We start from the raw sequence: 25,481 nt of genomic DNA, 5'->3' as shown, positions 1-25,481 counted from the left end.
GGGGAGACACAGAATCCGAAGCAGGCTCCAGGCTCCGAGCTATCCAGACAGGCTTACACGGGGCTCGAACTCACAAACCGTGAGATCATGACCTGAGCTGAAGTCGGACGCTCAACCGACTGAGCCACCCAGGCACCCCAAAATTTAGTTTAGTTTATGAACCACACTGCATGTACTCTTTTGTGATATGTTTGTGATATTGATCTGGGTTGATTTACATAGATGTACTTCGTTCATTTTCTTTGCTGTATAGTGTTCCATTGTATATCTAAACCATAGTTTATCCTTTCTGCTTAGATGGACATTTGGATTATTTCTGGTTTGGGATCATGAATAGATTATAGGTCTGCTATAAATATATGCTTCTGTGTATATTCAAGAGTTTCTTGAAGTAAGATACCTACATATGGGATATCTGGGTCTTGGGGGTATGTGCATCTTCAGTGTACTAGTTAATTATGAACTGAGATATACTAGTCCATTCTGAGAGGGCTGTTTACTTCCTTTTCACCCTTATTCCTGGGGTGTAGCCCTTTAGGATCCAAGGCCAAAGCATAGGCTTGTTTCCCAGAGCCTCTACCTTTGGTAGGTCCTAGACTCCCTAGATTCTGTGTGTCTTACTTTCTTGTATGTTTGGTAATTTTTAAATAGGAGCTTTTACTTTCTTTGGAAAACTCTTAATGGGTTATCTTTGAGGTCTGGGGTAAAGATGAATTCATCCAGAGAAGATTGCATTTGATTCTGTGGGTATCTTGGTGGGGGATGGGTTTGTATGCATCAGTCCAGAAGCACTGCTTTAAACAATAGTCATGGTTCTTTAAGGCCACCCAGGTGATATGATTTGGACTATCTTATGGTAACAGCATTTTGTGGTTGAAAATTTTATCCGTGGCTTTTCTTAGTCCCAAAGCAACTTTTCTATGGGATGGGAGTGAGGGGTAGATGAGCCTGAGGGAAGAACATCTCCTATTAGACTATCTGCCTCAGTGGCTTTGATTTTTGTTTCCTGGGCAAGTGAAATATAGAAAATTGAGCCCAAGCTTATATGGTCCAGTACCTGCCATCAAGGCAAAAGCAGATTTGTGCTGTTTGACACTCCTAATTTGTGCCTTCAGTTAGATTTTGGCCTGATAATAAAAAGTCTTAGCATCTTAACAGTTCTTCCATGATTTTAAAATAAACGGGTACTGTACATGGTTTTTTCTTAACTTGTCTTTAATTCAGGGTTTTTAGTTATTTTCAATACAAAATTGATCTTTGTACTTGGCAAAGGCATATTATCAGAAGCTGAGGTATTTCCGTCTTAACACAGAATATCATAAAAGGTTTTTTGATCATCTAATTTTCATAGTGAGAAATCATTTATGAATTATTGAATTTTTGCTTTTCTGTAGTTTCAGTGTTTGAAACTCTTCACGAAGGAAGAGAAAGTATCACAGCTTTTGTTTCACTAAATTGATAATTTTAAGATATGTATGTTCTGCTCATATCAAAATAATTTTTGTTAAATTATGTATGTGTTGAGCTCAGTATTTTGCAGAAAGTAGAAATACCTTACTTGATTGAAATGATGGTGTAGAGTAAATTGAAGCATTTTTCCTTAAATTGTTTTACGCTGGTAAGTTGTTAGGATGGAATTTGTTACCATTTAAAATTGCCTGATTGTTATTCCTGAGAACTGATTCATTTTATATAGTTTTTATCCTGTTGAAAATAATATCCACTGTATGTCTTGTTCTTCTTCCTCTTGCTCTTACTTCCTCCTTGCTCACCAGTGCACACATGTGAAAACATTGGTTGGCTTATAAGTTTTTCTATACTCCTTTCCCTTTTCTTTGTACAATTTAAATGAATAAATTTATTTTTAAATCAACTTCCTTTAGTTTTTTCAGTGTTTAATCAAGTTCAATGTTCATAGGATAATCAAGTTGTTCTTTTTCAGTAGCAAAGCATAATGAATAGCTTCTCCATTACTCAGTTTTTATTTAGAAAAGATATAAAAGTTAGAAAAGCTAGAAGGATAGTATGCTCTTCAGCTAAATTCATCAGTCAACAGCTTAACATTAAAAAAATTTTTTAATGTTTATATTTGAGAGAGTGTGGGGGAGAGGCAGAGAGAGAGGGAGACACAGAATCTGAAGCATGCTCCAGGCTCTGAACTGTCAGCACAGTGCCCAATGTGGGGCTCAAACTCATGAGCCGTGAGATCATGACCTGAACTGAAGTCATGTGCTCAACCGATTGAGCTACCCCAGCGCTCTTTAGCTTAACATTTTATAATATTCTCTCCCTTTCTCCCTTTCCCCTCATGTTCCCTCCCGTCCTATGTACTATAAACTTTTCTTTCTTTTTCTTTTTTTTTTTTTTTTGTTGAGCCATTTAAAAGTATATTATAGATTCATTACCCTTACACTTCAGTATACATCTAAAAATTAGAATATTTTCCTGCATAACCTTAAATACCTTATTATACCCCAGCGGTCTGGCATTGATGCAATAAAATGATATAATTTATAATCCATATTTAATTTTTTTCCATCTATCCCCAAAAATGTCCCCTGAAATGTCCATTTTTTCCTCCTGTGGGACCTAATTCATGATCATATGTTACATTTGATTGTCGTATCTCTGCATCTTTAATCTAGAGCAAGGCCTAGCAGACTTTTCTTTGGAGATCAGCTGTACTTTGCAACTATTCCACTCTGTCATTGTTGCTAAAAAAGCAGCCGTGGACATTATGTAAACGGATGAGTGTGGTTATGTTCTAATAAAACTGTTTATAAAAACAGGCTAAAGGCTGTAGACCTCTTGTCTAGAATAGCTTTCTATATTTTTTTGTCTTTAATGACACTATATAATGACTGAACAATCAGGTCAACTTTTTGGCAGGATGCCCCCCAACTTGGGTTTTTAAAAATGTTCCCTCATTATTTTTTTAAGATAGCAAATGCCATGCAACCTTAAGAGTTGTTTCCACAATAGAAATGGAAATCTAATTTCTTGGGAAAGATTCTCGTTTAGTTGAAAATAAAATCTTATTCTTTCTTCCTTTGTCTCTCTTACAGTGTGTATAGAAATTGGACATTAAAATGAAACTTCTAGACTGCTAATTTCTTGGTATTCTCTTGTAATGAAACTTCTAGACTGCTAATTTCTTGGTATTCTCTTGTAGACACCAAAAATTTTACCTATATATACTCTTTTATATAAGTGTGTTATATTCACAGATGTAAATAAAGAATTCAAGAGGGCTTGGATAATGAACGGTAGTGAAATAATTTAGATTTAGAATTGAAGAGTATTTATATTTTAGTCAAATATAATTCCATAATATAAAAGCTAAAGTTGTCTTATGTTGAAGACATGCGACAATAAAATTAACAATTCTTTGCCACACGTAAACCTACTATTTTTAGCACTGGATTCATTTTTAGAAATAAATATTTTTTGATAGATTTAATACAGAGTTGTCCTTGTGGGAATGATGTTACTATATTTGCATTCATACAAAAGTATATACATTTAAAAAAATCATTCTACAGATTACTTTGTTGAATGAGTAGCAAAAGTGTGAAAGTAGCATGTTTTACTGGAATTAAAGAGTGTGAGTATTTTTAGTGCTTGAATTTCCTTTAAATATCTGTATGAATATCTGTGGTTGGGTGCTATACTGCCTTCATTTATTAGTTTTGACTAAGACAATGTTTTTCTTCATATTGTGCCTTTATCACAATTTGATTCTTGTTTGACTCTTGACCCTGTAAAACAAATCTGTTTCCTTTTCTGCATAGCTGTGTATTAAATAAAGATTGAAACAGTATTCTATTGGAGGATTTAATTTCTTGGCTAAATATTCTTAGAGTCTTTAACCATTCTTCACCTCACATCTCCACAATAAATGGCTATATGATCTTGACAGATTACTTACTCTGTGCCTTGGTTTCCTTATTTGTAAAATAGAGATAATAGTACCTATCTTACAAGTTTATAATGAGGACTGTGTTATTATACTTAAAATACAACGTCTGGCTTATAGTATACATTCAGTAAATGTTAGACACTATTGTTATTTCTTATTCTATACTTTCTCATCCATCTTGTCTTTTCATGAACCTGTTTGTCTCTCGTAAAGCAGAACTGAATATAGTAAGAGGGATGATCTGACCAGTCCAGGAGGAATACAATGGTAACATCCTCCATTAAGTTGAAGTTTTCTTATTTTAATTCATTGTGGAGAATTTCAGACTTACAAAAATGTAGACTAATATGATGGACCCTCACATACCCATCCTCTATTCCCAACAAAATGACCAATCCTGTCCATTCAATCCTCAGCTTTTTTTCTCCCTCTTTGGTATAATTGTAGCTCCTCTGTTATACCTAAAGTCCATGCCCGACTTACTTTGATAATTACTAAAGCTTTAGCATCTTATTCTCTTAGTAAATAATTATGAAATTAATGAACAAATGAACCCTGCCTTGATTGAGGTCTGGATCAGCTTCCAGTAGTTTGTTTTTGGAGGTTAAGTGGGTGGGTAGGTGGGATTGAAAATATGTTTGCTTGTATCATACTTTTAAATTTTTTTTCATATTGGTTTTTTTTTTAAAGATGTCACCCCAGGTTTTTACAGTTCCTTCCATTTCTGCATGGGGATATATGTGGTAATCTTACTGGTAAAATCTCTGAATACTCTAGGAAATAATTCAAATTAGGTGGACTAGAAGACTTGAATTTACTATTTTCTCAATATTTCTTAATTTTCTTAATTTCACTTATCTGGATTTTAAGACTTTTACCAATGTTTATTATAGGCCTTTCAATTTGATAATCATTTTATCTTGATAAAAGAGAAGCAAATAGAGGTTGAAGAATTCTACTTTGTCATCTCTGTTGAAATATTTTTTTAAAGTCAGAGTTATTGTGGAATACTTTAAGTACACTAAAAATTGTTAACAATTTATTGGTTTCAAAGAGAGGCTTTCTTCCTAGTGGCAACAGCTGACTATAGCACTTTTTAAAAAATTTTTTTTAGTGTTTTTATTTATTTTTAAGAGAGAGAGAGAGAGAGAGCGAGCAGGTGAGGGGCAGAGAGAGTGAGGGAGACACAGAATCTGCAGCAGCTCCAGGCTCTGAGCTGTCAGCACAGAGCCTGACTCAGGGCTCAAATTCACAAGCCATGAAATCATGACTTGAGCTGAAGTCACACGCTCAACTGACTGAGCCACCCAGGTGCCCTGACTGTAGCACTTTTTTTCAAGCCTGTGCTTATTTTTTCTATAACTCTGTTCTTGTTCCTTATTAATTGTTAACTGTGCTTTCAACAGTTTGCTGAAAATTTAATAGGCTCATAGCCATTTTTATATTGATGATACAGAAGTATGCAACTCTTGCTTAAAACAGAGATCATGTTATAGAGACACCATGAGAAGTCTTTGGTTGTTCACTTAGTGGGGAAGGACTTCTGAAGTTGAAGTATGGCAGGCAGTTCAGAGTATTGTAGAGAGGATAGGTTCCAGTACTCAGCTCACTACCATCACCTTAAGATTGAGCCTGGGTGAGCCTGCCTGGTGGAAACAGCCAGCATAGACAGGGTTTGTATGCTCCATACATTTCAAAGCAAATTAGGGCTTTGTGAAAGTGAGTTTAGACTCCATATCTGTAACTTATCCAGGAGTGACTTAGTATGGTCCTTGATAAGGAGTGACTTAGTATGGTCCTTGCTTTCTAACTCAGTTCTAACTTTTCAATGAAGTATCTTTAGCTTCAGAGGAATTTACCCTTCAATGTTAGCAGTTTTTACCTTAATATACACATTTCTTTTTTTTTTATTTTTTTTTTATTTTTATTTTTTTATTTTTTTATTTTTTTAACATTTATTTATCTTTGAGACAGAGAGAGACAGAGCATGAACAGGGGAGGGGCAGAGAGAGGGAAACACAGAATCGGAAACAGGCTCCAGGCTCTGAGCTGTCAGCACAGAGCCTGACGCGGGGCTCGAACTCACGGACTGTGAGATCATGACCTGAGCCGAAGTCGGACGCTCAACCGACCAAGCCACCCAGGCGCCCCAATATACACATTTCAAGAACAAGAATAACGTATGTTTTTTAGGCAGGGCGCTTAAAAACTGTCCTGGTGAAGAATGCCATGTTGGAATTATGCCATGGCTGTGAACCTTAGAATTACATTGTCTTACCTTTGAAATTTCTGCTAGTTTGCAGACTTCTGAACTTAAAAGAGACTTTGGTTGCACAGAACATCTGTCTATTCATTTGTTCAATCAAAAAATATTTATTGATCATCTATATGCTGGGAAGTGTGTTGCACAGTGGATAAAACAGTAACTTCTCAGATGTGTTTGCCATAATGGAGTTTACAGTCTAGTGGGAAATGGAGTGAAATTTATTTGAAGCCATAAAGAAAATTATGTTTTACTTACACGTTAAGGACTTAACCACTTAGTTTGAAGCAAACTTGGAATGACTTGTTCTTGATTGTTTTTGCACAATGTATTCGAACATTCAGGATTTGGGGGTAACATATTTCCATATGTATATGTATCAACATGTGAAAATAGACATCAGTCAGAGAAGCAGGACAATTTGTACCAAAAAGAGAGAGAGAGAGATAAAGAGAATTAACTAGTATACACATACCATTGTGAGATTTCAGGTTAATGACAGACAGTAGATTTGTCTGGGTAAAACTATATGTCAGTTGTGCTAAACAGACCTTTGTAGATAGGGAGTAAATATCTTTAAGACCTTTCTTCTTTAAAAGTGTTCAATAGTTAAGAATTGCCTAGAAAGTAAACTTCCTGTGTGGGAGTATAATAGAGTAAATGAGAACCATGACACCTAAGATCATATCTGAATTATTTGACAGTTTCCTGTAACTCTGGGCAAGAAAATGTACTTCGGATTCCTTACTCCCAACAGAGTACAACAGAGGGCTGGATTTGCTGATTCCTTCTAGTGCTAAAACCTTATGATTTTATTTTATTTTTTATTTAGCAGTTTCCTAATGACTTTGTTGGAAAGTCAAGATGCCTTCTTATTTTCTTTACTTGTTCAGGTTCAAGAATTAAAAACTTAAGATGGGGGAATAAGGCTTTGCTTTCTCTAACTGATATTTTCTGACTAGGTACTTCGTAACTCAGGAAGACCTCATTTATTCCCAGTAATATGTTTTACTAAACTCTTTCAGGTAACTTTAAAAAGACTGTGTGGCTTAATAGTAGATCATGGCTTGAACTCAGTTTTTAATTTATTGTTGTTACTAGAAAATTTTAGTGAGGTATTTTTCTTTGTCTCTGTAGTTATCAGAGACTGTTACAGACGATTGCTGTACTCGAGGCTCAGCGTTCTCAAGCAGTCCAGGACCTTGAAAGTTTAGGCAAACACCAGAAAGAAGCACTAAAAAATCCCATTGGATTTGTGGAGAAACTCCAGAAGAAGGTATATATTAGCACTGTTTTTGAGCACTGTTACTGAGAATATATTTGGTGATAACTTGATTTATTCTTTTAATATGGGTAAATATTTTTTAAGTGTTTCATTTTTTTCCCTTCTATACCTAACCATACTACTGAAGGCAGGATGATGCCCCCCCCCCCCCCAAACACACAAAATATACCCCAATGAAAATAGCTGGGAACTTTAATTGAATATTTATATTAGGAACTTGTTCTATTGCCTAGCCATTTTTAGGATCTTTTCCTGTTACCTTTCCCATCTTAGAGAGTATTCCTTCTTTCACGACTTCAGGATTAATAAAGTGAAAAGAAAAATTACTTTAGGGTTTATTAATTGCTTTAAATATAAGTTACTTTTGTAATTTCCCTTGTAATATGACAGAAAATATTTGTGGTAAGAACAAAAAGTATTTTAAATGCCTTTAAGGTTATGGTTGCCAAAGACATGAGGATAAGATACAAATTTTACTTAATTTTATAATGTCCTTTATTTTAGTGAAAAATTCCTTTCAATTTTCTCTTTTCCTTAAAACAGAACTTTCATATTTAACAGTTAACCATTTGAAAGTGATTCAAGGTTTTATCACTTTCTTGTATGTGAATATGGAGATAATTTAGATGTGCATTTATTACCATAGTGTGTGTCTTGAATTAGGGATCCACTGATTGTTCAATAAATTTGAGAGGTGTAATATTAATCAGCATTGTATGAAAACATTAAAACTGAAAAACAATGAAAAAGAATCTTCTTATTCACCTTAAAAAACAAAAAACCTATAAAGCATGACTACTGTAACATAGTTATTAGTTACCAGTTTTTAATGAGTCACAAAAGTGGTGTACCAGGTGTTGAGGGAACAGCCCTGGGGACTTTGTTTCACTTAGTTGTATTAATTTATTATTTGGATTTCTCTAGCTGTATTATTCCTTGGCAGTCATTACTTTCTCTCCATGCTTGAGATCACTGAATATCATCATGTGTATAGAATCTATATATTGATTTGCTAAAACTTCTAAACTTTTTAGGATCCTATTTGCCCTCTTTGTATAGTGAGTCCACTTAGGTGTTTATTGATTCTGCATTGCCGTTATTAAACATTTGCTGGTGCAAAAAGATAGAGCACTCACTGTGGTTGCTTAAAATTGATTCAACTAAAACAGACGGTGATAGAAAAGTAATTATTAGTAAAAGATTTATTAAACTTGATCTTACTTTATTCATGTTCCCTGCTGGGCAAAAAAGATGCAATTATGCTTATTTACTAGATTTATAGGCAGTTGGTTATTTGCTGGTTCTCCATTTCCAGGTATAATTTAGAACTGAATTTCCTTTCACTTTATCTCAGAAGCAGAGATGGGATATTGACCATCTTAACAATTTTTTGTGAAAGTGTACAGAATTACATTAGATCCAGACACTTGAACAATTATGACTTACATTTCTTGCAAAGAAGTTTTTCTGCTGGATTTAATTTAGAAGTTTGATTTTTCCTTTTTGTGTGTGTGTGTTTATTCATGTATACAAATCTTCCTCAACTTAGATGGGGTTATGTCCTGATAAACCTATCTTAAGTTGAAAGTATCATAAGTCGAAATGCATTTAATACACCTATTCTACTGAACCTCATAGCTTAGCCTAGCCTACCTGAAAGGTGCTTAGAACACTTACATTAGCCTGCAGTTGGACCAAATTACTTCACACAAAGCCTGTTTTATAATAAAGTGTTGAATATCTCATGTAATTTATTGAATACTATACTGAAAGTTAAAAAGAGGATGGTTATATGGGAACAGAATGGTTGTCAGTGTATTGATTTTTTACCCTTGTGATCCTGTGGCTAACTGGGAGCTGCGGCTCACTGCCACTGCCCAGCAGCACGAGAGAGTATTGTACTACATATCGCCACCCTGGGAAAAGATCAAAATTCAAAGCACAGTTTCTATTGCATACGTCACTTTTACACCATTGTAAAGTGAAAAAATCCTAAGTTGAACCATCGTAAGTTGGGGGCCATCTATACCTAATTTACCTATTTCTTTAGATTTACCATGCTATAAGTTGTTGACATGTATATGTTTGTTTTAATGGACATTTAGAAACTCCTAATTGAAATAGAGGAAACTTGTGGTATATGTTGTTGTATAGAATGCAGAGAACATTTATGGCTTGGTAGCTTCCTTCTATATTACTGTCACTATTTTAAAAGACACTCTAATTTTGCAGAAGTTGAACCTTAGACTAATGTGTACTATTATGATGGTGATAATGTAATATAAATAAAATAAAAATTATGAATTCTGTGTCAAACAGTTAAACTGGATTTTTCTTTTCAGTTTCATAGTTTTTGAGCTAATTTTTCTCAGCATCTTACTATGGAAAATGTCAAGTACACAGACAAATTGGAAGTATTATATAGTTAACATACACATATTCACCCCTAGATTCTATAATTAACATTTTACTATATTTGCTTTATCATGTATGTATCTATCAATCTTTCATCATTCCATCTTATAGCAAGAATGCATTTTAAAGTTGCAGACATGAACACTTCACACCAAGTTACTTTAGAATGCATATTATTAACAAATTATTTTTTAAAACATTTTTAAGGTGAAATTTCTATATAGTGAAATTCACAAATTCTAATTGTACTATTCTGTGAGTTCTGGCAAAAAAACATGCATATATGTAACCAGAATCCCTATCAAAAGATACTGATTATAATGATCTGTTTTTAGTGATTATGACAACTAATGACTTCTGTAAAGGTGGTTGGTTAAGTAACTGAATTAATTCCAAGTAGAATGAAGGTGTAGCTGTGATTCTCAAGGTGTCATAATTTTTTGTATATGTGATGAGAGTTATATTATTGTGAAAATAATTCATTGTTTTATGAATAAGTCATGAACACGGGAGTACATTTAAAATGAATTCCATGTGTCAAGTTTCATCTGTTGCAATCAAAACATTTCATGTGCTGTTCTTAGAGATAAAATCCTTTCTTGGCTTTGTTATTTATGTTTAAAGTGTGTTAGTGATAAAGTACAGTATGTCTATGTAGTTCAGCTTTGGAGCTGTATCTAAAAATAGTGCTTATATCATTAAATTCATTCTTCCTTACCAGCTATCATTTTTACTATTTAATGTTTAGACTATATTATCTTTAACTTTATTGGCTGTTGGATTCAAACAGTGAATAGAAGTGCCCAGTTGATGATAATTTAGATTTGGAGTCCTCTGAAAGTTTCAGTTAAATTTAAACTGTCACGTTTTTTCCCCCCAGGCTGATATAGGGCTTCCATATCCACAGAGAGTTGTTCAATTGCCTGAGATTGTATGGGACCAATATACCAATAGCCTTGGGAACTTTGAAAGAGAATTTAAAAATCGTAAAAGACATACTAGGAGAGTAAAGCTAGTTTTTGATAAAGGTAAGAAATTACATGTTAAGAATTTACATAAAGAACTATCTGGCAGTCTTGCTTTAATAATCCTATACATGGTCTTCTTTTTAGTAGGTTTACCTGCTAGACCAAAAAGTCCTTTAGATCCTAAGAAGGATGGAGAGTCCCTTTCATATTCTATGTTGCCTTTGAGTGATGGTCCAGAAGGCTCAAACAGTCGTCCTCAGGTAAACAGTATGAAGTGTTGGAGTAGGAAGATTTGAGTTATAGATAAAATATGTTAACATTTCCTGATTTGTATTCTTAAAATTTAGGCAGTGTTTCACTGAAGATAGTGGGAACATGAACTTCGAAGTTAAGAGAAACCTGGGTTGGAATCCCAGCTGTATTGCTTACCAGCGGTGGAACATCAAATGTTATTTATATTAAAGCCTCCAAGCTGCAGTTTCCTTTTATATAAAAAGGGGTTAATATTACTTGTGTTGTAGAGTTGTGTGAGGAATAAATGAATAGTACATGTAACATGCTTAGTACACTGTGTGACATGTACTGTTTATTCTAAAAATAAGAGGTCTTCGTGTGTAAGTGTAACGTAACCAGGATTTGAGTCCTGGCCTTGCCACTAGTATTTAGATGAACCTTGATTGACATGTGGGTTCAGAATAGAAATGTAATATTTCCTTTTCTTTAAAATGAAGTTGTTGTCATCTATATCACAGGATTGCTAGGAGTATAAAACCAAAGGAAATAAAGGAATGTGAAAACATTCTCTAAACAATAAAAAATTATACATAATATAATAAATTTACTAAAATATTTTGAAATTAATAAAAAAATTCCACAATATGTGTATTATTTGGCTCTATCAAATGGTAGTCTTTGTTATTTTTGACAAAAGCCTTGTTTTATATGCAGATGATAAGAGGACGCCTTTGTGATGATACCAAACCTGAAACATTTAACCAACTGTGGACTGTTGAGGAACAGGTAATAGATATTTCTGAATTGTGTAGGTTAAAAAAAAGGTTCAGATTAGAGTCAGTATTATGAGTAAAGTATATATTGTTGTGTGTGATCCCTCTTAACCAAGAATTCAAAATACTAAACTTCATTCTGTATACTTTTTTTTTTTTTGGCCCACTTCAAGAATTTTGGATTTTGAGAACGTATGAATTCCTATTTGGAGGTGATTTTTAAATCGGGAATCTTGGTTGTGGGAAGTAGATTGAAAAAGATAGTAAAATGGATGGATTAAAGTTTCTGTAATGCAGCTTTGGGAGAGAGGAAAAACCTGGGGCCAAGTAAAACAGTGCCTCAAAGTGAATTCTTGTTTTTGTTATGAAGGGGAGCTGACAAAGCCACACCAGAGTGTTCTGTTACATTTTGGCATACGGCTAGGAGGCTAGGACTGTTCATGGGTAAGGTTTGAGACACATCTCTCTTTCATATGAGGATTAACCCCTAAGCTATAATAAAGTTAGCAGTTTTCGAAAAGCTTTAGAAACCTTTATTTCAAGCATCCAGTTTATTCTTCATCTTTAGCACTGTGTGACAATTTAGGGGATAGCTCAGAATTTAAAAATCAAATATTTGAGTGGAAGACCACACAAAGGAGGGAAAAGTTTAAGTTTCTGTCTAAATCCAAATGAATTTAGATATTTTTGTTAAATCTATATGGGGCAAGCCTAAACATAGTCTAGCAAGAAAAGGTGGTGAGTGGAAATCATTAAAATGCATAAAGTGTTATTAATTAATTAAAAAAAATTTTGGTGCTGTGTTTTTACTTAAGTGACTAGAGAATCTTTAAGTTCTTCCATAGGTTTATGCTCTAATCTCATTTTTCCTAGTAAAACTTAAATTCCTTACTAGAAATTTTTCCCGCATCAAGGATTTCTAGTGACCTAACCTGCAGAGTTGTGAGGGGTATATTATAGTTTAAAAGGAAGTGTGAATGTATTTATTCATTTATGTAAATGTATTTATTTATGAAACTCAGTATTAAACTTGGTTTTGGATTTGTCTTAGAAAAAGCTTGAACAGCTACTCCTGAAATACCCTCCTGAAGAAGTAGAATCTCGACGCTGGCAGAAGATTGCAGATGAACTGGGCAATAGGACAGCAAAGCAGGTAATTGAGGAGATGGCCGCATATTGCTGGCTTGTTTTTGATAGTTTTTTTAATGAAGGATAATGCATTTGGCATAAAATTTGCCACATCATTTTTAAGCTACACAGTGCTATAGTATGTGATTTTTTTTTTGTTATGTTTTGTTTTTAGCATTGTATATTTTGTGTTGATTTCTTCAGAAACAACTTGAGTTGATTCTGCTTCAGATCATTACTAAAAAATAAGAATATAATGTATTTAGTGTCTCTTGAATGTTTAGTGAGTGCACCAAGTTGTGTACTTGGTTAGGCTGTGCTAATAGATGTGTGACATACTTAGTAAGTATCTCTGATTGTCTTTCTAAAAAAATATATAGCAGTTTTCTTCTTTGCATTACTTTGCATTCTTTGCATTGATATTAATAGATGTGTTTTTAATGCAGTGTTCACAAGTTGAAATATGCGTTTAGCTTTGGAGTCCAACAAATTTCCTGTATTTTAATGATTTTTTGTCTAGATTTTAACATATAAATGCGTTTGGTGGCAGTTTAAAATTATATCTAGATTTATGATAAATTTTAGATTGTTAGCATTCATTAAGATAACACAGGTATATTTTAATTTTTAAGAACTATTCACATAATGCATGTCTTGTAATTTTGTTAAATGGCTTATATTTTCTTAGGTTGCCAGCCGAGTGCAGAAGTATTTCATAAAACTAACTAAAGCTGGCATTCCAGTCCCAGGCAGAACACCAAACTTATATATGTACTCCAAAAAGGTAAAAAGAAAATAGAGAAAGTAAACTTTAGATCTTTGATTAAACTTATAAAAGAATTGCTATGTAAAAGTGTATACATTTATCAGAACAAAGTTTTTATTTTTAAAATCTGATTTACTCTAAGCATTTTGTTATATTGGGGATGGACACAGGGTAGGTTTCCATTATTGCTGCTCAGTGAAATTGAATGATCTTTATATTCATTATTTTCTTAGGAGTAGGTTAGTTTATGTGAATGGGTGCTACTTGGAAGATTTAGATTGAGGGTATATCAGAAAGGCCTTTGTGATGTTACAAATTTTAGAATGTTTGACTTTTTAATAAACACAATCAATTTCTGTTTTTAGATATGCTATGTAAATCCAAAAATAGAAATGTTTATTAAAATATATTATTTCTCACTACAGTTCTAGAAGTGTGGGTAGTGTTATCACTTTCACTTTACTGATAATAATATTAATAGCTAGTTTTTACTCTTCTCACTGGAAGCTGAGGACCAGGTACTGTTGTACAGTCTTTTTATAGATGAGAAAACTAGGCCTTGGGTGCCTGGCCGATGCCATTGGTAGAGCATGTGACTCGAGATCTCAGGGTTGTGAGTTTGAGACCCATGTTGGGTGTAGAGATTACTTAAAAATACAATTGTAAAAATAAACAAAAAATTTTTTGTTTGAGTAAATCGAGTCAGTTGTCTAGTCATATAGCTAATAAGTCTGAGAACGACTGATCCTCTGATTCTGATCCCAGCCCTTTTCCCACTATTCTGTTCTATTCTGTACAGTGAAAAAGCTATCGTTCCTCTCCTACATAAACCATTGCATCAAATTGTAGACAGTTTTTTGCTTTAATTGCAAAAAATAAAGCACATAATTGGCCTCTTTCATTTCCTAGTAAATCATCCTGTTATTTGCCCTCTACCACCACTGCCTTCCTTCACATAAGAAGCTAAGAGTATATCTAATGCTGTTAGTTTCCTTATTGAAGCTGTTTTACATAATTTTACATTAAGAATATTGTCTGTACAGCTCCATGTTTTACAAGTTTTGTTTTTTGTCTTGTTACCAAGTTTTGGAAGCTCATTTTAACTTTTCAGTTCATTTAAATAATTTGGATTCCCTCCTCTCCCCCACCTCCCCCATATAGCATTACTTATATCACATATGTAGAGTTCATCCTATAGCTTTGGAATGTTGGAACCTTGATAACCGGTTTTCAGTTTAATAGCTCTAATTTTTATGATTAATTTCCAAATTAACTTTAGATGTGTTGGGTACCTTATATTTTCACAGCTAAGACTAGTAATGGTAACAAAAGGAATACTAAAGAAACCTGAACATATTCCCTCCTGAATGCACTGAACTCTAAGTTAATTAACATTTTGACTGTTGACTGTAGAGATCTAGCCCAGCCATAGACGCAATGATTCCTTGCCACAGTTGGAGTTTGAATCTTGAAACAGATGAAGTGATGGTTCTGCCTGTAGCTGAGGTTATTCTTTGTGGCTCTACTGTTTATGAAGAGAGGAAGTCTACATAGTGGTTTGAGAGTGAGGGCTTTGGACCCACACAGGCCCAGTTTGTAATCTTGGTGTTACCACTGTCTAGTTGTAACACCCTGAACAAGAACCTTAACCTCCATCTTTAAATTAGAGGTGATAATAACTACTTCATAGTAACGTTTTGAGGGTTAAATGATGTTGACAAACAGTAAGCAATCAATCAGTGTTAGTAGTTTTAGACATTAATCATGTTGTGGAAAATTTTTTTACTTGTGTTATATCTGGCTTAGGCTACTTCATCCTCTCGGATCTTCTGTTATACAATGACTGTAAGAGGAGTTCAGCATTTGAATGTCAAGAGTATGGTCAATGTTGGAGATACAAATATAAGCTAGATAGCATGTGAGCCATTATACTGTTTTTGGAGTATCCCCCCCCCCTTACATTTTTTTTGTAAATCTGGTTGTGCTTTAAAAATCCAGATAATATAGAAAAAACCACATAAGCATGTACTGAAAGGTAGAGCCAGGATCCTTTTAATAGATAGACATGGAGGAAGTAATAGTGTATTTTAGTATCTTTGATTCTTTTAATGATTTTCCAATGTCCAAATTAAAAATTTGTTTTCTCGCTTAGTCTTCCACAAGCAGACGACAGCACCCCCTTAATAAGCATCTCTTTAAACCTTCCACTTTCATGACTTCCCATGAACCACCAGTGTATATGGATGAAGATGATGACCGATCCTGTTTTCATAGCCACATGAACACTGCTATTGAAGAGGCATCAGTAAGTTATCTATTTATATAAAAATATATATACCTGTGTATTTATCTAGGTATCATACAGATCAGGTTACAGAATGAGAACACCAGAATTTTTAAATTATTCCTATCCTTCAGAGAATGTTGGTTTCTTTTAATTAACAAGTGAAGTTTATGGGCTTTTAAAAAAACAATATATTGTTAAATCATTATATATTAATATATATCATATATATTAACACATAATAAAAATAAAAGAAATTTTAACATGCAAAATAGAGTAGTATAATGAATTCTATATAACATATGTAGTATATTAATAAAAGAAATTTCTTAAACACATATAAAAATAGAGTAGTATAATGAACCTACATGTACTTATTACCCAGCTTCAATGTTATCAGTTTGTTGTAATCTTATTTTGATTTATACTTCTTACCCACCTGAGCTCCATCCTGGATTATTTTGGGGCAAGTCTCAGACATTACAGAGTATTATTATCATGTTTATAAAAAGGTAATCCTTTATACAAAATACACTCAGTTCACATTTCCCCCATCATAAATTACAATAGATTTCCTCCTTTCCTCCATCCCCACCCCCTTTTTCCTCTTCATAGAACTTTTTTGCTGAAAAACTGGGTCATTAGAATTTACCACTGTGTGTGTTTTGTTTGCTTCTCCCTGGTGTCACTTACTCTGTTTTTCTGCTCCCTGAATTTTCTATAAATTGATAGTGGGTCTAGATAATTGTTATCACTTATTCTGTTTTTCTGCTACATGCATTTTCTGTAAATCAATAGTAGATCTAGATAATTGACCAGATTCAGATTTGTTAGGGTGGGCAGGACTTACTTCATGTGTACTTTCATCAGTCTGGTGGTCTTTTCTGTTTTTTTTGACATAGTAGCCATTGATCATTGCCTGGATTCATTAATTCATTAGATGTTACAAAACAGTGATATTCTTTCACTTCTTCTTTACTTATTTGATAGAATATTCTGTAAAGTAACCCTCTCCATCAACTATTTGTTTCTCCCTAAGGTACATATGGAAGAGGCAGTATAACTGCTTGATTCTTCGTTTATTTTCTTATGTTTCAGTACATTGATATTATTGACTTTATTAGTGTTCAGATTGGCCCATTGGTCAGTTGTAACTTATTCAGGTTGGATTTTGGGATCTTTGAACAAGATTCTAGTAGTTTTTGATAGCTTCTTCATTACCTGTTCTGACAAGGAAATTCTAGGATTGTCTTGTATTTTTCTTCTTCAGACCTAGAATTAGTCCTGCTTTCTTTTATTAGGAAATTGTGGAGATGATAGCCTGACTGTAGGAATCCTACTTGATGCTGGCTTGATCATTGTTTCTAGGCCTATTTAATGGATAGAGCTGGGAAATAGGTTATATTATTGTTTAAAAATAATGGGGCGCCAGGATGGCTAAGTTGATTAAGCGTCTGACTCTTGATCTTGGCTCAGGTGATGATCTCACAGTACGTGAGTTCAAACTCCACATTGGGCTGTGCACTGGCAGTGTGAAGCCTGTCTCTCCTTCTCTTTGCCCCTCCCCTACTAGTGCTCTTTTGCACGCATGTGCTCTCTCTTTCTCTCTCAAAATAAAAACAAACTTTTGAAGAAAAATAAAAAAATAAAAAACCTCAGGGGCACCTGGGTGGCTCAGTCGGTTAAGTGTCTGACTTTGGCTCAGGTCATGGTCTCACAGTTTGTGAGTTCTAGCCTCCACATCAGGCTCTCTGCTGTTAGCACTGAGCATTGCTGATACTGTGTCCCCCTGACCCCCATCTATCCCCTGCTTGTGCTCTATCTCTCTCAAAAATAAACATTAAAAAAAAAAAAGACATCATAAGTTTATATTTTTTAATTTCAGATTCAATTTAAGGACTTTGGGGATTTTACTTCTCCTTATTGATCTTAAATATGTATCTTCTTTCTCCCATTCTGAGAATCCTAGATATCAGTGACATTGACATAATACTCACTTTCTTTGTTTCATAGTGCTCACAGTAGTCTCAGAATATAATAATACTAACCTTACCATCAGCAGTATGATTACTGGAAACAGATTTTTTGACAGTTCTTTTCTTTTTTTTTTTTTGCCTTGGGATATATGCCACTGCAGAACTAAAGTCAAATCCTCTTCAAGTAATTCCTCTTGGTGTTATTGACCGTACACTAATTTAGATCAATTTATTTTATTTTCCTTTCCATCCATAGACATTTCTTTTTATTGCTGTTAATATTTTTATTTTACATCCTGAAATTCATTTCCTCAGTAACTAACATGATTCTGGTTCTTTGCTTAAAGGATTACCTTATATCTTTCTTAATACTCTGATTATTTATAATAATTGGCAAAGGAGATTTTAATGAAAGGTCAGCAAGTAAAAGTAAGTCTCTTTTTTGTTCTGTTTTTAGATTAGCCAAATACCGAGTGTATAATTTGGTATGAAACTACCATAAAATGATTGTATTCTTCACAAATTTTTCTTTTTAAAACAGCTAATATCTGCTGTGTCTTAAGTTTGTACTTTGTTAATATTAGAATTATTCATTTGAAAAATATTGATTCTACATTTTATATATCAGGCCCTGCTAGAGGTCAGCTGCATCGTTGTGCACAAAATATTTATGATCTTTGCTCTTACAAATCTTAGTCTTGTGGGAGGAGATAAATGTGTAATCACATCAATAAATTACAGATTTTAAAAAGTGCTTCAAAAACAACTGATTATAATTATTTAAGAAGTACTTTATTTAGATTTGGAGTGTAAGTAGAAGAACTCTAAAGAAGTGTTAGTCAAGGTGACATGTGAAGGATGAATAAAATTTAGCCAGATGAGGAGTAGATTAATATATGTAATAGATTGAATTTGATTTAACTTTTGTTTGGTTGATTTTATTTATTTATTTTTAAATGAGCACCAGTTCAAATCATTCTGAATTTTGAAATAGCTGTTCAGATATTTATAAAACTACTAGTGGTAAAATTTATAGATTTCAAGTTCTTTTTTTAGGAAATCAATATCTAAAGAAACCATATGATTACATGTATGTACTTCCATAGTTTTAAAATCTGTACACCATTTTAGCCTCATTTGGAATTAGTCATAGGATCTCCTCTTTAAAGTTTAAAAATGATTTTAACAAGGAAATCTGTTTATGAGGATTTAAAAAAGTTTTTTAATTGTGATAAATACATATGTTCATATTTTTGTGACCCAATCTCCAGAACTCTTTACTTCTTAGAAAACTGACACTCAGAACCGTTAAACAGTATCTCCCATTGCCTTCTCCTTCCAGCCCCTGGCAACTCCCTCCTACTTTGTCTCTATGAATTTGGCTACTCTGGGTGCCTCATTTAAGTGGAATCCTGCAGGTTCTGTCCTTTTGTGACTGCCTTTCATCACTTGCCATAATGTATTCAAGATTCATCTACCTTGTAACATGTGTCACTCTTTCCTTCCTTTTTAAGGCTGAATAATATTTCATGGTATGTGTATACCACATTTTATGTATTCATCTGTCATTGGACACTTGGTTTGCTTTCACTTTGTGGCTATTGTGAATAATGCTGCTATGAACATAGATGTACAAATTCCTGTTCGAGTCCCTGCATTCAGTTCTTTTGGGTGTAGACCCAGAAATGGAATTGCTAGATCCATATGTTAATTCTACATTTACTTTTTTGAGGAACTGCCATACTATTTTCTATAGTGGCTGCAACATGTTACATACTCCCCAACAGTGCACTAGGGTTTCAGTTTCTCTATATCCTTGTCAACACTTGTTATTTTCTGTTTTGTTTTGTTTTCTTTTGTTTTCTTTTGATAGTAGCCATCCTACTAGTTGTGTGGTGATTTAACTTTACTTAGTCTTGTTGGCCAAATTTAATAGTATCCTTAGACTTAAAATGCAAATTAAAAAATTTGGCATAGTTTCTACTCTTTGTATTTGCTTAAAATATCTGAATTTAATAAATTTCACTATAAAATTCCTTATCACATTATTTAACTAGTTAAGTCACATTATATTTATTAGTGTTAGATATTTATTACATTACTTAATGTCATTTTCAGTGCTGATATAGAAAGACAGTAGCTGTAATTTAACATCTTTAGTTGACAGGAACTTGAAATGAGTGAAAGATGGTGGGAGATAAGGTAAGTGAAGCATGAGATTATAAACAATCTTTTAGGGGCGCCTGGGTGGCGCAGTCGGTTAAGCGTCCGACTTCAGCCAGGTCACGATCTCGCGGTCTGTGAGTTCGAGCCCCGCATCAGGCTCTGGGCTGATGGCTCGGAGCCTGGAGCCTGCTTCCGATTCTGTGTCTCCCTCTCTCTCTGCCCCTCCCCCGTTCATGCTCTGTCTCTCTCTGTCCCAAAAATAAATAAAAAACGTTGAAAAAAAAATTAAAAAAAAAAAACAAAAACAAAAAAAACACAATCTTTTATTCAGCTGAAGACTTTGGACTTGACTCTGTAGACAGTTAGGAAGTCATTGGGAGATTTTAAATCATGGTGGAGCTGGAGGAAGGAGTGATACTGTAGAGGACCAATTTGAAAAATTTAAGAAAGTGTTAAGTAGTGACCAATTTTGTTGGATTAGATATGACAGTGAAAAATTAAGGGTAGCTCTTAGATTTAGGCCTTAGGCTGCTGAGTGTATAAGGAGTTACTAAATATTCAGACAAATCTGGGTTCAAATCACCTGACTCCATAACTGATTAATTATGTGACCTTGGGTAAATGTTATTTTTATAGACACCGGTTTCCTTGACATAAAATAAACATTGTAGTTAATAATACCTAATATGAGAGCAAGAGGAATGGGAGGGGTAGGAGTTATCTGGACCAGGATTGATAGACTATGGATGGGGTCAGTGAATTGGAGATGCTTTCAGGAGCATTGTAGATATTAGTGACCATGGGATCATGAGGTCATGAAGGAAAGAAATGGATCATTGATGGCAGAGCACAAATAAATTGGGAGAATAGGTAGGAAGCAGTTAGTGATTCATCTGTCAACTTCAGCTTCATGTATTTCTATAGTTGTAGTATTCATTTTTTATAGTCTTCTAAATGATCATCTTCATAATTTAGTTTATCCCCTTGGGTAAGACAGGAATGTCCTGCCTTGATTATTGGGAGTATACAGAGCAAAAAGTGGTTTGCTCTTTGTTAAGAAAATGTGATATTTACTTGAGAAAGCATAAAAAATCTTTTAGAGAAGAGGAGCTTCCTGCAGATGAGGTAGAAGTAGATTATAAAGAGTATCACAAGGAGCCATGAATGTGTTGGGATAGGGTTGAGTCTGCATTAGTGTATGACAGAGGTAGGAATCATCCCCTGGTACTTTGTACAGTTCAGTATTACTGTTGCATTAAGAAGCCTTCCAAAAGTGTTAGTCTAAAATATCGCTAATAGCAACACTAATTTTCTGTCAGCCCTATAAGGTAAAGTATCTTAAAAGTGAAAAATATTTTATTAGTAGAAAAATATTCTGTGTCAGTATTTCTTACTGTTCTTTTTTTTTTTTTTAATGATTTTTTCATGTTTATTTGTTTTTGAGAGAGAGAGATAGAGCATGAGCAGGGGAGGGGCAGAGAGAGAGGGAGACACAGAATCCAAAGCAGGCTCCAGGCTCTGAGCTGTCAGCACAGAGCCCGACATGGGGGCCAACCCACAAATTACGAGATCATGACCCAAGCTGAAGTCGGACGCTCAACCAACTGAGCCACCCGGGCACCCCCTGTTAGTTCATTTTGATTATCAGATGTTTTTGTTTTCTGTTTTGTTATTAGGATGAAGAAAGTATTCCTATTATGTATAGGAATTTACCTGAATATAAGGAACTATTACAGTTTAAAAAGTTAAAGAAGCAGAAACTCCAGCAGATGCAAGCTGAAAGTGGATTTGTACAACATGTGGGCTTCAAGGTAAATTCTACTATTCATTTAATTTTTGGAAGGGTGATAAGAGAGATTTAAATTAGTTTCTGCAGCTTTAAATTCCCAGCATACAGATAAAAGTAAGTTTAGCTCTAGTCCTATTCATTTATATAAAGTAGTGTGCTACAGTTTCTGATCTCAGTAGGTTTATGATTCTCTGGGAAGAAGACAAACATACAGGTATCTATATTTTGAGGTAAAATATGAAGTGTTTTTGTCTAGCTATTTTTCATATTCTCAGTTTTACTGAGATATAACTGACAAAAATTGTATATACTTAAAGTGTACAAAATATTAAGGTGTAAAAACATCACCTCACATAGTTACCTTTTTCGTGTGTGTGTGTGTGTGTGTGTGTGTGTGTGTGTGTGTGTTGAGAAAACTTAAGTGTACTCTCTTAGCAAATTTCAAGTATACAGTACCATATTATTAATCCCATGCTGTCCATTAGACCTCCAGAACTGATTTCTCTTACAATTGAAAATTTGTATCCTTAGACTAACATCTCCTCATTTCTCCCACCTCGCAGCCCCTGGCAACCACTGTTCTACCCTCTGCTTCTGAGTTTGAGTTTTTCATTTCATTCATAAGTGAGATTATATGGCACTTGTTAACTTCTGTGGCTTATTTTACTTAGGATAATGTCCTCCACTTTCTCATCCATGTTATCACAAATGGAGGATTTCTTTTTGTTTTAGGGCTGAATAATATTCCAGTGTGTGTGTGTGTGTGTGTGTGTGTGTGTGTGTTTCACATTTTCTTTATCCTTTCATCCATTGGAGCTGTTGCTCTTGTTCATAGATGAGAAATTTCTTTTCGCCGTTCAGGCTACTAGAAATATATCCATTCAGTCCACAAAATTTTGAAATACCCATTATGTTCCAGGCACTTTGCTTAACTGCTAGGGATTCATTAGTAAACAAGATGGACTCGGTTTCTGTCCTTATTCTGTTTTCGTCTCATAAGGAATTTAGAGAAGTTAAATTAGTAAACATAGTTGACTATGGCTAGAGAACATATCAGAGAGTAGTGCTGCTATTAAGGTGCCTTTGAGATTTACTGAGCAGTTTAAACTTTCCTTACGAGGTTGGGGAACCATTGAAGAATCTTAAGTAGACAGTAACATGAAATTTGCATTTCAGAAAAATCATTCCAGTTACTTACACTATTAGTATAAATAACCTTGGAGAAGGCAGTGGGTTTAGAGTGGATAATCTCTGACAGCTTGTACTGTTAAATTTTGTAAACAGTAATGTGTTCATGTATGTTATTTATGTAGTTGAAAAAAAATAGGTGAAGGAAAAAAAGATAATTCTGGACTTAGTATGGAGAATGGAAAGAAGAAAGCAAAGCTAGAGGCAGGGTGACTGGTTAGAAATTCTTTTGGTAATTTAGACCAAAGATGAGAATGTCTGAGGTTTGATTGGTGGCTATGGAAATTGAGAGAGATTGACAAGTTTGAGAACCTTTGGACTTTAGAATTGGCTGTACTTGGTGAGATTGGAGGAAGTAAAACTGAGACCATGAGATATAGATTTGCTGGTAGTGGTATACATAAAAATACTGATGCGTGCTGTGACTGATAAACAGAAACTTAAAATTATACCTCTCATTCTCTAGTATGGCCATTAGCCATACTATATTAAATGATTTTTCGTCTTGATCTTTCCATGACCTTGCTTCTCCATTAGAAATTTTCCTAATTGGTATCTCTGGCCTTTCAAGAGGAAACTCTCCACTTCTCAAAATTTGCCCTAAGACCCAGCTGTGGCTTGTTTACTAACCTGTCGGTCACTCTAGTTGGTCTGATGTTCAAAGAAACTAGAAATGAGATTTATTTCCAAAATTGTCCCGAAGACACTGAGGGCTACCACAATGCCACCACACTAAGAAGGAGGTAGATCTGCCTTTTCTTTGTTATACAGGGCATTAGTAATTAGGCTTCTTCAGGCTTTGAAGAATAATTCAGTAAGATAAAAGTTTAGAGAGGATTTTGTGTTCTCTTGGGTTTGGTAATGATAGCTTGTTAAGTAGTTCTGTAATTATACAGTTTTAACTATGGTATTAAGTCAGTGGTTCTCAATCACAGTCATTATACATTGGTCTGAAGTACCTTTAAATAGTTATTGGGGCACCTGAGTGGCTCAGTTAAGTGTCCAATACTTGACTTTGGCCCAGGTCATGATCTCACTGTTCGTGGGATTGAGCCCCCTTTGGGCCCTCCTGAGAGCAGGATACCAGGTTGGGTTTCTCTCTCTGCCTCTTCCTCACGCTGTCTCTCTCTCTCTGTCTCTCTCAAAATAAATAAATAAACTTAAAAAATAAATAGTTATTAACACTCAAATGTCTAAATTTGCAAATGGTTTACTTGAAATTTTATTTACTTTTTAAAAGGAGTTTATTTTGGAGCAACAAGCAAGCATGAATGGGGGAGGGGCAGAGAGGGAGAGAGAATTTTTTTTTAAATGTTTATTTCTGAGACAGAGACAGAGCATGAGTGGGGGAGGGGCAGAGAGAGAGGGAGACACAGAATCTGAAGCAGGCTCCAGGCTCTGAGCTGTCAGCACAGAGCCTGAGATGGGGCTCGAACTCACAAACCGTGAGATCATGACCTGAGCCAAAGTCGGTCGCTCAACCGACTGAGTCATCTAGGCATCCCGAGAGAGAATCTTAAGTAGGCTCCATGCTGTCAGCTCAGAGCCTGATGCAGGGCTCCATCCCACGAACCGTGAGATCCCGACCTGAGCTGAAATCAAGAGTCAGATGCTTAATTGGCTGAGCCACCTAGGCACCCCCTACTTAAAATGTTAAAAAGTCAATTAAAGTAGTAAGTACACTTACCATGATGAGCATTGAGTAAGTAATGTATAGAATTGTTGAATCACTATATTGTACACCTGAAACTAATAGAACTGTATCTTTACTGGAATTAAAATTAAAAAAAAATTTTTTTAAAGTAAAGTGGAGCATATTGAAGGTTATCCCTTGGTTATTATAATGTACCTGTCACTCACCTGCACATTCATCTTGAATGAATGAAATTTGTGCTAGTTTGCTAGAAATTATATCTAATTTACAACCATTTTCGTGTTATATTACTGTCTAGTTCCTTGGGGAGAGAGGGGTTTTGGGTACATCCTTGGTTTCCCAGTAGGAAAAAAAGGTTTTGGAAAAATGTAGCTTAATATTTTTCTCTCTGAAACTTTTCTAGTGCGATAACTGTGGCATAGAACCTATCCAGGGTGTTCGGTGGCACTGCCAGGATTGTCCTCCAGAAATGTCTTTGGATTTCTGTGATTCTTGTTCAGACTGGTAAGTGTTTTCTTCATATTAGGTCTTCAGTTTTGACAAGTAAAGAGCTTTTCAGCCACTAGTGAATTTGATTTCCAAACTACTTAGAAAATGACCACATTTAGTGGGTTAAGCTTTGTTGTTGTAGGCAATTAAGAAATTTTCTTTAATTATACCACATCTCAAGTAA

General features: G+C 34.5%; 1 protein-coding gene across 7 annotated transcripts in view; it reads left to right on the top strand.

The window, feature by feature from the left end:
• ZZZ3 (zinc finger ZZ-type containing 3) overlaps positions 1-25,481 on the top strand; it is a 110,896-nt gene that overhangs the window by 78,217 nt on the left and 7,198 nt on the right. For 6 of the 7 annotated variants that reach the window (XR_006206171.1, XM_042952266.1, XM_042952268.1 and 3 more), the window contains exons 6-14: positions 7,320-7,458; positions 10,763-10,910; positions 10,995-11,110; positions 11,799-11,870; positions 12,909-13,010; positions 13,674-13,769; positions 15,904-16,056; positions 21,854-21,988; positions 25,212-25,312. Coding sequence is in view for 6 of the 7 variants with exons in the window: in XM_042952266.1 (XP_042808200.1) it covers positions 7,320-7,458; positions 10,763-10,910; positions 10,995-11,110; positions 11,799-11,870; positions 12,909-13,010; positions 13,674-13,769; positions 15,904-16,056; positions 21,854-21,988; positions 25,212-25,312 (1,062 nt within the window). In the remaining variant the exon portion in view is untranslated. The remainder of the gene's footprint in view (positions 1-7,319; positions 7,459-10,762; positions 10,911-10,994; positions 11,111-11,798; positions 11,871-12,908; positions 13,011-13,673; positions 13,770-15,903; positions 16,057-21,853; positions 21,989-25,211; positions 25,313-25,481) is intronic. The other variant, XM_042952264.1, reaches the window with a different exon arrangement.

The sequence above is a fragment of the Panthera leo genome, chromosome C1 (genome assembly GCF_018350215.1).
Source record: "Panthera leo isolate Ple1 chromosome C1, P.leo_Ple1_pat1.1, whole genome shotgun sequence".
Taxonomy (NCBI): Eukaryota; Metazoa; Chordata; class Mammalia; order Carnivora; family Felidae; genus Panthera; species Panthera leo.
The sequence above is the reverse complement of the archived record's forward strand: the minus strand, read 5'-3'. Positions and strand labels throughout refer to the sequence as shown.